General features: G+C 44.7%; 1 protein-coding gene across 3 annotated transcripts in view; it reads left to right on the top strand.

Annotated features, from left to right (window-relative positions):
* The window catches only part of SLC8B1 (solute carrier family 8 member B1), an 82,824-nt gene that overhangs the window by 54,075 nt on the left and 15,255 nt on the right, over positions 1-13,494 (top strand). For 2 of the 3 annotated variants that reach the window (XM_040351900.1, XM_040351899.1), the window contains 5 exons: positions 218-275; positions 953-1,058; positions 1,148-1,315; positions 4,219-4,326; positions 11,397-11,453. In XM_040351900.1, coding sequence (XP_040207834.1) covers positions 218-275; positions 953-1,058; positions 1,148-1,315; positions 4,219-4,326; positions 11,397-11,453 — 497 coding nt within the window. The remainder of the gene's footprint in view (positions 1-217; positions 276-952; positions 1,059-1,147; positions 1,316-4,218; positions 4,327-11,396; positions 11,454-13,494) is intronic. The other variant, XM_040351901.1, reaches the window with a different exon arrangement.

The raw sequence follows: 13,494 nt of genomic DNA, 5'->3' as shown, positions 1-13,494 counted from the left end.
TTATTTTCTCTTGCTTATGTTTTTAAAAAAGCTAAAAAAAAAAAAAGGCAAAATTTAAATTTCTGAAATGTGTGAACTGTAAGCCTAGTCCTAGGGCTCAGTAATTCATTTTGGATGGGACTACTGTCAGTGTCTTAATTGCAATGTCTTACAATGATTGTTTTGTTCTTTTCATTTATTGTGTTTTGATTTACCATTTTTCCATTGCTTTTTTTAGCTTTTGTCCAAACTTGTCTGCAATCTCAAGAACACTCAGGCTTTCCCATAATGTGGCAGTATCCTTTTCTTTTTTTTTTTTCAGCTACCTAATTATGGTTTAAAGTTGTTGTGGTAATGTAGAATGTCTGTTGTTTGTCCATGGGCACTTTTAGTTGTAGCTAATGTCAGTAGTGTACCAAGTAGTACTGTAGTAGTCGGTATACTAATCGTCTAAAACTAAAGGTGTCCATTGACATATGATGGCCTTCCAGTCGCTGGTCATCAAATGCCTACAGGGCAGTCTCCAATGGCCCCAAAACTGTTTATGGTGGGGAAAAAGTGACTGGACAGATTACAAAAATCTTGTTTTTTGATAACTTCATGTGCTCTCTGCTGCACTCTGATCAGTTAGCATTGTGCCGAGTTCTGCTATGGACTACAGATTACCTTCTCCATATGTTAAGGAGATGAGTAGAGGGGAAGTTTTTTTTTTTTTTTATTCTGAAAATACCTTCTGTCCTGTACATCTATTATCTACACACTTCAATAACCAGTACACTTATTTTTTTTTTTTTTTATTTACATTTTTTCTATTGTTTAAGCAATGGCCAAACTTTACTATTGTGCTATAATTATAGGAGCTTTAATTGCACAATGGTAAACCATTGACTACATTGGTAGCATAACACAGTGGGCCAGTCTGGACAATAGGTTGACGTTTTTGTAAAGACTTCCTTGACCATTTTACCTTCATGGTGTCACCTTTCTGGCCTTTGGGAATGGGGCCCCGGATGTGTTCAGTGCTGTGGCAGCGTTCTCAGACTCCCGCACTGCTGGGCTGGCTATCGGTGCTCTCTTTGGTATGTATTAAAACCAATAACATTTTAAGATTGTGTTCAGCTAGCTTCCAAAAAAGACAGGTGTATGACCCATGTGTCCCTTTTCCCAGGTGCTGGTGTATTTGTCACCACAGTCGTAGCTGGAGGCATCGCATTGGTAAAGCCATTCACTGCTGCTTCTCGTCCCTTCTTGAGAGATATTGTATTCTACATTGCTGCCATCTTCCTAACATTTTATGTGCTGTATCAAGGTTATATTACCTTACCTGTTGTTCTAGGTTTGTATCTTTTTTTCTCACAGTTCTATTTTATTGCATTTTAATTCTGTTTCGGTATCAGTCTTTACAAATGGTTTTACCTAACAGTGACGTTCCAGCTATTTATATGAACATATCTATTTAAAGTGGTAAGAAATATGAATAAATTATATACCTCTATAGTGTAACTATTGTACTCAATCCAGAGCACTAAGTGGCATTTCTGTCTGCTGCCTCCTGACTCTGCAATCTGAAGGAGTCCCTTCTGACATGTTTTCCGGACACCAAGAAGTAATAAGGTGATCGGGAAGGGACCTCCAGGACACAGCCTATGGTTGATGGCTTCAGCGCTGTTCCTGTGTGCTTAGTGAAGTGGGGAGGGGGGCTTCCATTCCCTCCAATTAGCTCTCACTGATCTCTACAGAGTTCAACGTCAGCTCTCCATGCCCTGCTTTTTGAAAGCTCACATAAGCTGTAAAAATTCTTAACTTTGAATGACTGTAGAGAGGAGAGACAGCTGCAGCTAAACAGATACAGCTTATGTAGAAGTATTTGTTTTACCTCTGCATCACCTGAGACCCATCATTTTACTGGGTATGTGTGAGGATTTACAACTACTTTAAAGCGGTAGTAAACCATCCCCCCCCACCCAAAAATAAATAAAACTTTTCCCCCTGCAATGTAATAACATAATTTTCTAGTATGCATCGCATACTAGTACATTATGAAAGACTTGGCTTAAGTCTAAGCCCTCTAGTGAGGCACTGTCACCGCTGACAGGTCTTCCATCTTTACCCCGGTCTTCCTTCTGGGTTCACGGGCTTTGGGCATTTGAAAGGCTGGGCCATGATGACATCACTCCCACTCATGCGAACGGGAGCCGTGACAGCGCTATGAAGGGACAGCATGCCATCCCTTCAGAGCACACATTATGCATGTGCTGGTGGCATCACCGACTGCAGTAGTGAATATCTCCTAAATGGTGCTTGTTCAGTAGATATTCTTTATACCTACAGGTAAGCTTTGTTATAAGCTTATCTGTAGGTACAAGTGAGCAAGCGGTTTTTACTACCACTTTAATACTTCCAGTGGAGCATGTAATTTCATCCACTATATATCATACAACATGTGATTTCATTTTGGCTGTATATATGAATGAATGAATGAAAAACGTATATAGCGCGGCACATGCAAACTAAATCGCCTCTGGGCGCTTGTTGTTCCTGTCTCTTGACATCAAAAGAGCAGAGTTTTAATCTGTCTTCTGAAGGTCAGGTGGTTTTCCTCCAACCGAATGCTGGTTGGTAAAGCGTTCCATAGTCTAGGACCTTGGAAAGCAAACCTTCTTTCTCCTTTGGACTTGTATCTTGCTTTGGGTACCTTGACCAGATTTTGGTCGGTGGATCGCAGAACGCGATTGGAATTGTGGGGTTCTATCTTGTCGCATAGATATTGCGGAGCCTTCCCATGGATGCACTTATGGGTCAGACAGAGTGCTTTAAAAGCAATTCTGTCCTTTACTGGCAACCAGTGAAGGGTTCTCAACGAAGGTGAGATTGATTCCCATGTTTTTTTCCCAGTCACAAGTCTGGCGGCTGTATTCTGAACGACTTGCAGACGAGAGATTTGGTACTTTGTGAGTCCGAGGTAAAGGGCATTTGCATAGTCCAGTCTGGAGTTCACAATTGTTCCTACCACGACTGCTACGTCTTCTTTGGGGATAAATGGAATAAGTCTGTGTAGTAGGCGCAACAGATGGTAAGATCCGCTGACTACTGACCCTATTTGTGCATCCATTGTCATGTAGGTGTCGAAGATGACCCCAAGACTTTTGACTTTGAATCTAGGGGTAATGATTTGGCCCAGAATGGGCGGAGGTGTCCAGGTTGTTGCCAGTTGACTCTTACGGCTGGCGTGAAACAGAAGAAGTTATGTTTTGGAACTGTTGAGTTTAAGATAACTCTTAGGCCCCGTACACACGATAGAATCCATCCGCTGAAAAATCCCAGCAAATGGGTTTCAGCGGATAGATCCTATAGTGTGTACACTCCAGCGGATCTGTTTCCGCGGATACTTCTCCCCTGGGATGGATTCCAGCAGATCGAATATTTGCTGACATGCCAAACAAATCCATCTGCTGGAATCCATCCCAACGGATGGATCCGCTGGTCTGTATAGACTCACCGGATCCATCCGTCCGAAGGGATCCCCCGCATGCGTCGTAATGATTCGACGCATGCGTGGAATTCCTTATATGACAGCGTCGCGCACGTCGCCACGTCATAATCGCGGCGACGGCGCGACACGTCATCGCCAGAGGATTTAGGCGCGGATTTCAATGCGATGGTGAGTACACTCCATCGCATTAAAATCTGCTGAAATCCTCGAGAGGATTTATCCGCGGAAACGGTCCGCTGGACCGTATCCGCGGATAAATCCTCCCGTGTGTATGGGGCCTTAGTCATCCAGTTTTCTATCAAAGAGAGACATTTCTCTAAACTGAGATGATGATCCTTTTTGTTGCAGATGCGAAAATACCGTTGTGTGTCGTCTGCATATGAGTGATAGGGTAGTTCTGGGCTACTGATGATTTCAAAGAGATACATCGGCTGTATTTACTTTTATGGGTTTTTCAGTGATGGCTAAAATTTCTCCAGTTACAGTACATCTAACCCTTTTGTATAGAAACACTAAGTTCTTGCATTTTGCTTTCTGCATTTACTAAATTTCTATGCATCACCTAAAGTAAAAAGCTTGTATTAAAGCCTTAATTCCTGTGTCTATGGTAGACATTGGCCTGCAAAAATATATTCAAGAATAATGGCGAGATTACGTCTGTTATTTATATTGGCACCTAAATTAAAGGTGAAATCTTTAAGCTGTATTACTCTTACATGGTCTAATTTTCTATTTTAATCCCACAGTGTATCTACTGATGTATGTGGCTTATGTTCTTGTGGTGGTGCTCTCCACCTGGATCTATCAGAGGATGCGCCATCAGTCGTTGGCTGCCCCCATTTTAAGCCAGCCAGGTAACATATTGGTTATTTTGTCATTTTCCATTTTGCTCTTACCTCATCAAGCGTTTCACAAATGACAACTCCACAACCGTTCGAGTGACAACTGGTAAGGTAACCCATATGTTGGTATATGTAGGCAAATTGGAAGAAAACTGGTGGCACATCGTAGTTGTAATCCAATAAAACGTCCTTTATTCTTCAAACATGGGACAATGGCGCAGGAAAGGTTACAGTTGACATGTTTCACACACTCCTACGTGTGAAACATGTCAGTTGTAACCTTACAATTGCGGTGTGCGACCAGTTTAGCAACGTGAGTAATCCATCACATACCACACCTGAGCAGTATCTTGTTCTCTAGTCTGGTATAAGTAGGCACAGACTTCTGATGTTCTCTCAAATGTTACAGTCGTTATTGAGTCAAATGTTGGTTTCCTACTGTAAACAATTAAATGGAGAGTCTAGCTGTGAGATATTGGCTTTAATGGTTTATGTGAACATGTAAAAAACACATCATATTAGGGAAATTGCTCCATTGGAGCCTTTACATTGTATGTCTGGGTAAAATTATTAAAAAAATATTCAGTACATCTCTACAATATGTGTGTACTTCCCCATATGTTGTCCCTCCAAAAAAAAAAAAAAAAACATTGCGAGCACTGAAAAATATCTGTTGATCCTGCTAGAAATCCACCAAGCTCATAATTTTCAGTGCATACTGTGACAAATTCAAGTATCAGATCCCTTCCCTACTCACTAACTTGTGACAATGGACCGGCCAATCTCTCACCACGCTATCACTTGCGTAACAATTCTACACTCCGCTGAACCCCGGCATAAAGATTTTCCAGCTTGCGGGACTTCAATCTAGGTGCCAGAAGCCTGAGAGCGATTGTCACTAGGCTAATTAAGCAATTACCCTTTAACTGCCACCACTGACATTTGTTTACTAAAGTGTCAGAACTTCCATCAATTTAGCATTACAATTATGATTTTAGAACAATTGTCTGTAGCACACACTGTCACCACAGACGGGGATGATCAGAGATGCATCCTATACAGTAGCACTCTTCATGAGACGGGTTCTTTCTAGCTTGCATTAAGAGCTTAGGGAAAAGATTAACACTTTTTAAAATAAGGTTTTAATAATGAAAATGTCAAAATTGGTGCAAGTAAAATATTTACAGAAAAGGGTGTTTCAAATAAATAAAGACAATGTACAGCAACAAAGAAATAAGGTATAACTGAGGAGGAAGGATACTTGCAATCAATGTCCTTGGGTTGATCAGAGTTCAGTCGATGAGCCATGTGTGATTGATTCTCAAACTTGACAGATGTTCCTGATTTGATGATAAAGGAGAACTGACAACTGTCTTGGCATCTCTTTTTTTTTTTTCTCAGGGATCAAAGGGCTGGTGACAGATGCCCCTGACCAGTAAAACAGATAAGGAGGGTGCAGGGGCTGTCCGTGGTTGATGACCATATAATGACCCTCCATTACACACAGTTTTATATCACTATTCATATCTCCCATTATGTACTGGTTGCATTCTTGAAACTGATAGATTATTGTTCAGCCTTGAATTCTGTGTCCAGGGATACTAAACACAGGGTAGCTCAGTTAAATATGTCACCCAGGAGGCATCTGACAGCTATCTTCCCTCTTGTATGATTAGTGTGGTCATGTATGAACTTGATTTGTTTAGTATGACATTTTGCATTCAAAGATATACTTTTTTTATTAATGTGTCATGTTCCTGTCTGAGTTTATGAATCATGTGTGGATTTATTAAGGTTTGAATTGGGCAGAGGTCTCTGAAAGGTCACTTCTGGCTCTGAATGCCTTTTACAATCCCAATTAGTTCTGGTTTTCATTTTTTGGCATACTGTGTATTCTTTTTTTTTTTTTTTTTTTTTAAATCAGAAAGGTGTTTATTGAACATACACAAGTTCACACAAATAGTACAGCTCTCCATTGCACATACACAAGTTGAGTCCTTACCAACATATAACATACATATAAATTTAGACTCATCCCTCACTCCACCCACAGGAACCGGTTCTCCCCGTGTTTCCAACATACAAGCCCTCCCTCCCGCCATCAATAATACATTCGACAGGCCTCACAAATCCCACATACGTATACCACTACAGGCACCTCAAAAGTCTAGTCATGACAAGCTCCCCGGGGCTCAAACCCGGTGTATCCAGCCACAACCCCCATATCCTCTCAAATCTCCCAGGACACCCTCTATGTTGGTAGATGCACTTCTCCATTATTAATGCCTTTCCCACATGGGAAATCCAAGAGGAATGGGTCGGCGGGGAGACAGACTTCCACCCCATTAGTATCAATTTTCTGGCTTGGAACAGCGTCCTAGAGACAGCCACCCTGGTCGCCTCCTCGGGGACCGCATCCTCCAGCACCCCCAGCAGGCAACACACAGGATCGACCGGGACCTTTGTCTGGAAAGCAGAGTTAATGGTCTCCACCACCTCCCCCCAGTATCTGTGTAGTTTTGGACAGCGCCACAAGAGGTGTATTAGGTCCCCCTCGTGCTGTTGACATTTGCAGCACAATGGGTCCGCCCGCCTACCCATCCTGTGCAACCTCACCGGTGTATAATGTACCCTCAGCAATATGTAGAGTTGTGAAACCTTTTGTGCGACATTCAGGGAGCATGTAGTTAGGGATTGAAGGGCTTCCTCCCACTGGTCACCCGTAATCTGGCCGAGATCCCTCTGCCAGGCGGACAAGGCCCTGCTAGGGTACGCGTCCAGATGTCTGGACAGTAGCATCTGATAGCATTAGTAAATAATTCCTTTGGTCTCGGAGGTCGTTCTCAGCAAGTGGAATACCGGAGCAGGCGACAACGTCCACTCCACAGCATTCCCCTGAGCTCCTACCGCATGCCTAAGCTGAAGATATGAGAGCCACATGGATGCCGGGAGATCAAAGCGAGCCTGCAGCTGAGTAAACGTCAGCAGCCTGCCATTATGAAATATTTGAGACAACATGGTTATCCCATAGATCTTCCAACGGGATTCCTGCTGCACTTCAGCTAATTCAATGTAGGAGGAGTTATTCCATATAGGACTATGTTCAGTGAACCCCCTGACCCCCTGAAGCTGCCTGCCCTTATTCCACACCTTTTGAGACAACGTTAAAATCGGGTTTAGCTTGTTAGCTTTAAGAAACATTTGCGCCTCCAGGTCCAGGGGAATGGTCTCGGCTCCAGAAGCAAACAGCATTAGCCGTGCCGCCGATCCCACAGGGTCCCGAGCCATGGAGCCTACCAAATGCTGTAGCTGTGCAGCCAGGTAATATACCCAAGGGTTGGGGACCGCCAACCCTCCATCGTCTTTAGCACGCTGGAGCTGCTCCAGCCTAATCCTGGGAGCCCTCCCGTTCCATAGCAATTTCCTGAACAGGGTGTTCACCACTCTAAAAATCTTTAAGTGAATAACCACTGGGGAGTTATGTAGGAAGTACAACAGTTGGGGCATTAAGATCATTTTTATTAGGTTTGCTTTGCCTGCCAGGGACATCCTAAGGTTGTTCCATGTGTTAATTTTGTCTCGAAATCGGGACAGCAATGGGTATACATTTAACAGACAATATTCTGACAGTTTGGGCAAAATTTGCACCCCTAAATATTTGAAACTATCCACTACAGGAATGGGGCATGAGGACGGGAGGGTCACCTCCCTGTCCTCATCTAGCATCATCAGGGCAGATTTGGACCAATTAATGGTCAGACCTGAAAAGCGGCCAAACCTCTGGATGACAGCCATGACCCCCGGCAGCAACAGGGTGGGGTCCCCCAAGAAAAGCAGCATGTCGTCAGCGTATAGCATTATCTTCTCATGGAGGTCACCATACCTGAAGCCCTCAACACGGTCATTCGTCCGTATCAGGGCCGCCAGAGGCTCTATAGCGATCGCAAAGAGCAGGGGGGACAGAGGGCAGCCCTGCCTAGTCCCCCTGCCCAAAGCAAACGCCGGCGACATCTTATTCGCCATCCTAATGGACGCCTGCGGGGATGCATACAATAGCCTGGTCCAAGCTACAAAGCGTTCTCCAAAGCCGAACTTTCCCAACACTGCCCACAGGTATCTCCAGCTGACGCTGTCAAATGCCTTGTTGGCGTCCAGCGACAACAGGGCCCTCCGTTGTCTGCCTGCACTTGCATGTTCAGGTATAGCCTACGCAAATTAGTTGCTGTGGACTTTTGCGGCATGAAGCCAGCCTGGTCCTGGTGGATAATCGTGGACACTATCCCATTGACCCGCATCGCCAAAACCTTAGCTAGGATCTTTACGTCGCTAGGAAGCAACGAAATTGGCCTATATGAGCCCGGGTCCACTGGATCCTTCCCTGGCTTCAATAATAAAATCACATTGGCCTTGTTCATGGAGTCAGGGAGCACCCCCCCTCTCCATCGAAGCATTCAGAGTCTTCAATAGTTCAGGGAGTAGTAGCTCCCCATACTGGGTGAACACCTCCATGGGCAACCCATCCTCACCCGGGGCCTTACACGTAGGAAAAGAACAAGCCGCGGCCTGAAGTTCTTCCAGAGTTATAGGTGCATCTAATTGCTTACGAGCCCCTACAGACAATGACGGCAAATTAATTTGGGACATATAAGCGACTAACTCTTCATCTGTGTAATCTTCCCTCGACCCATATAGATCCTCATAGAAAGTGGCCAGCTCGTATACAATAGCATCAGGGGAATTAACCAGCCTACCATTAGCCGCCCGAATAGCACCAATAGCTGGCGACTGCTGCTGAGAGCGTGCAATTCTAGCAAGCAAGCGGCCCGTCTTCTCCCCCTCCTCAAAGAATGCTAGTTTAGTAAAGAACCTTTTACGTTCCGCAGTGGAGGATCTCAGACGGTCCAGGGAGTCCTGGGCCGACATACTGTGTATTCTTAATGGATTTGGTTATAGTTTTACGATAGGCATGGACAGCAGAGACAGACATCTTGCCAGGACTCAATTGGCTGTTTACAGCCCTGCACAGGCCCAAGCCTTGGTTTCTGATGTCTTCAAGCTGAGATAATGGCTCTTTTGAAGTGAGCCTGAGTTAAGTCTATGAATTCCATGAATCAAGGGACAAGGGAGGGGGTTAAGATTACTGCTGTGATGTGTACCTACTTGTATGATTCCTGAACAAAATAGCCGCCAGCTACAGCTTTTTCTGTTGTCTAGCACGTGATATCATTACACTTCCCCCTCAGGTGGTTGCATTGGGGGGAACCGCTATTTCCCTCCTGACGCAACCGACTCCTGCAGGCTCAGCTTGTCACGACAACCCATCAGCATTGCCACGGGTTCTGCCTTTCTTATGCTGGATAGTGAAATCGCTGATTTATACATTTGTTTTATAATATTGCTGAAGAATTAAAGTGTTACTAAACACCCCCGCAGTGCCCACAGCTTATAAATCTTCTTTTTACATTAAAATATTGCCACTATATACCTTTTTGACATATCTGTATACCATGGTCAGTGATTAGCCTTCACAGTTTCTCCAATGCTGAGAGTTCAGGTAGGAAGTCTGGAGCCTGTAGCACAAGGGAACTGGCCAGCACCTCCTTCAAGGCCTGAAATGTCCTCTCACACTGGTGAGGTGTCCAAGAAAATCAGGGTTTTTTCCAGGCTACTGTAGTTGCATACAAACATCCTATAGTAGCCAGCGGGCCCCAGGAATGACATAACCTGCTTTTTGGTTTATGGGGTAGGCCAGGCCAGATGGCTTCAACTTTCCCTGTTTAGCGTCTCAAGGTGCCTCCTCCTACCTGGTGTTCCAAGTACTGGACATCAGTACTGCCTATCTAGCACTTACTGGGTTTGACAGTTAGATTGGCAGCTGTCATTTGGTACTGGACCTGTGACAGGTGCACCAGGTGTTCTTCCAAGGTAGGGCTGAATACAGCGATGCCCTCCAGGTAGGCTACTGCAAAGATGTCCATTCATGACTCTCTGGACGGTAAATTCGAACAAGCCGAATGGGGTGATGAAGGCTGACTTTTCCTGAGCCTCAGGGGCCAGAGGAATTTGCCAGTGATTGTGATATAGCGGGCAGCCACCAGCCTATCTAAAAACTCATCCGTCCGGGGCATGGGGTAGGCGTCTGCAGTGGTGATGGCGTTTAGCTTCCGGTAGTCCACACAGAACATGGTCATCTAATCCTTTTTGGGGACCAGGACTACTAGGGACGCCCAGGCACTGTGGGACTTCTGAATCACCCCCAGCTGCAGCATTTCCTTTACCTGCCTTTTCAGGTTGACCAGCACTTCAAGAGAGACGTCATAGGCTGACTGTTTAATATCAGGATGTGCCCCTGTGTCCACCTGGTGGACGGCGAGGTGCGTCCTCCCAGGTTTTCACGTAAACGTGCTACCATGTACTGCCAGCACTTTCTTTAACCCGTGTACCTGCGTGGGGGTAAGATTGGAGTTTACCGGGAGTTCTAAGTCTACCTCCCTGGTGTCAGCTAGTAGGTCTAGAAGTGTATCAGCCTCCTCAGGCTCCGGGCTGCTTCAGACCGGCATGACAAAGGCCAAGCTCTCATGATGGGCTTTGATCATGTTCACATCAACGGCCTTCTGCCGTCTACTCCCTTCTCCCAACCTGAAGTAGGTAGCATCATTCAGACGCTGGGTGATTGTGTATGGGCCTTCCCATGCTGCTTGGAGTTTGTTCTGCCGCAGGAGAAACAGAATATACACCTGCTTCTTCTTTAAGCTCACCGGTGGACTTCACAATGCCTGTGGCAGCAAATAAGCTGTCTTTTTTTTCCTGTAAAGCTTCGGAAATGAAAGAAACGGTGTATAGACAACATTTTTTACTTTGCTGCAGTAAACCACATGGTGGCTCTTGAAAATCCATATACTCTGCTTTTAAATTAAAGAGCTGTTGGGTACACAGTGTCGCTCAGCTATTTATTGGTAGCATGACAAAAGTAAAATTCCTTGAAGGAATCCGTTATGAATTATAACACACAGTAGTTAAACTGTAAGATCGATCCTGTTAAATCAGCCTCTTATGTCCTTTATTTCCTTTTCTATAATCAGATCTTCTGACGGACAATGAAGAACCTAGGGATTCCACGCCTCATGGCTCTGAGTTTGGTATGATCACTTTTAGTTTCTGTACTTCCTACCAGATGAGACAGTTCTGTATTCATAACTTCATGTTAAACATTTTGATTGTATTGTACAGTCTGGAACTGTCTGGAGTGCTGCTGAATTGAAATGTCAAATGTGTGAAAAACAGACATTGAACGGCACCCATAAAATACAATGGAGGCATTTAAAGGGTCATTCAGAATGAAAAACAGGAAAATTATGCACTTTTCAATAATGTATAATAGTTTTCCCTGCAAAATAGAAAACAAAAATATACAGTGGTTTAAATTAAAAAACTACACCTGCCAATTTTTAATTTCAATATAAATTTTCTGCATTAGCTGAAAATGCTTGTTTTTTTTATTTTTTATCCTGTTTGAATTTTATAAATAAACCCAAATTGTCCTCGGTAAAATGCACTGTTCTTACAGCACTTCATGGTAGTGTTTAGTCTTGCCCATGCCATCTTGTCTCTTGGACAGCAGGACAGCCCATAATTTATTTATTACAGGTATTTATGTAGCGCCAACAATTCACACAGTGCTTTACATATTGTATTCACGTCAGCTCCTGCCCTCAAAGTGCTTAGAAGCTGGGGTCCCTACCTCGCACACACATACTGTGAACTATTTAAATAGGAGCTAATTTAAATAGGAACTTTTGGTCTTTTTTTAAAAAAAATCTTGAAATCCCCCTTAAAGCAGATCATGCATCAAATTACAAGGTCTACTTTTTAGTTAGTTGTCCAAACCACTGTGTAAAAATGCCACATGAAACAAACAATGGGCTTTCCAGCAAGATTTAGGCTATGCCTCAAATTGCTTGAGAATCCCAGGATCTCAATGGACATCTGTGATTGCCCTCTCTAATTCCACTGCATTCTGGCTGAAAAAAAAAAAAAAAGCCCTGGGCGCAAGGTCCACATGAAATGGCCTGGAGGCCCCTCTTAGTCGCCACTAGTGATAGCCAAGCTGTAAGGCAAGTATATTTTTTGTTATTTTTCTTCTCTTGTGTGATTTTTTTTGTAGTGATTTTATATGGGGGATCGTGGTCTAATTATGATTGGATTCCTGTTTAGTCTAGGGGGCATATAATAGGGGTGTCAAACTCAATTCTTTCGCAGGCCGCATCAGCATTATAGGTGCCCTTGAAGGGCCATTGTATCTGTAAGATTATATAAATTTATCTAGGGCTTTTTTTCCCCAGAATATAGGTGCAGGAACTCAACCACGCCCCAACCCACCAGACTGCATTAAATAGTGGGTGTGGCCAAATTGCACCAACAGTGGGAGGATCTGTGGGAGTTCAGGGCTGCATTATGCCCAGAGTGCAGGGCTCAGGGCTGCGTTATGCCCAGAGTGCAGGGCTCAGGGCTGCTTTATGCCCAGAGTGCAGGGCCCAGGGGTGAGCTACGCCCAGAGTGCAGGGGTGCGCTATTCACAGAGTGCAAGTCTCGGCTCTCTTTCACAGGTTGTCCACATCTCACTTCCACCCCTCCTCAGCGCTGACCTCTGCACCGCTCTCCCCCATTCCTCACCTTGTCCCACATTTTCCGACAGTCCTCATCTCTCCTCCCCCCTATAGTTCCTCGCATCTCACCTAACTGGCCCGGCACTAGAACCTCTGGGCAGTGTAGGCGGCTCCGCCTCTCTCTCACTTGCAGGGCGATCACTGGTCGACATCTGTGCACCTGGATACAGATGGAGATCACAGTGCAGCTTGGCACATGATGCCCAATCCCACACTGCATCTCCCTTGTCTCCATCGTGAGTGCAGGGCAGGCAGGGATCTGTGAGATCTGCAAAGAGGAAAGCTGTCCTTGGAAACACAGAAGGCTTTTGAGTTTACAATTTACAGTGGGGAGTGGAGGGCGGGAGCCGAAGGTGGTGGAATTTCATTCCACTGCATTCTGGCAAAATGTGTTTGACACATGTGTAATAGGAATAAAGTAAGCAATACTCTGAGTCTTGTGGCCGCCCCCTGCCGATGTCACAGCGACCATCACACTGGTCGCGCATTGTACGTAATGTTGTCAGTCCACCCA

This window comes from Rana temporaria, chromosome 1 (genome assembly GCF_905171775.1).
Source record: "Rana temporaria chromosome 1, aRanTem1.1, whole genome shotgun sequence".
Classification (NCBI taxonomy): domain Eukaryota; kingdom Metazoa; phylum Chordata; class Amphibia; order Anura; family Ranidae; genus Rana; species Rana temporaria.
The sequence above is the reverse complement of the archived record's forward strand: the minus strand, read 5'-3'. Positions and strand labels throughout refer to the sequence as shown.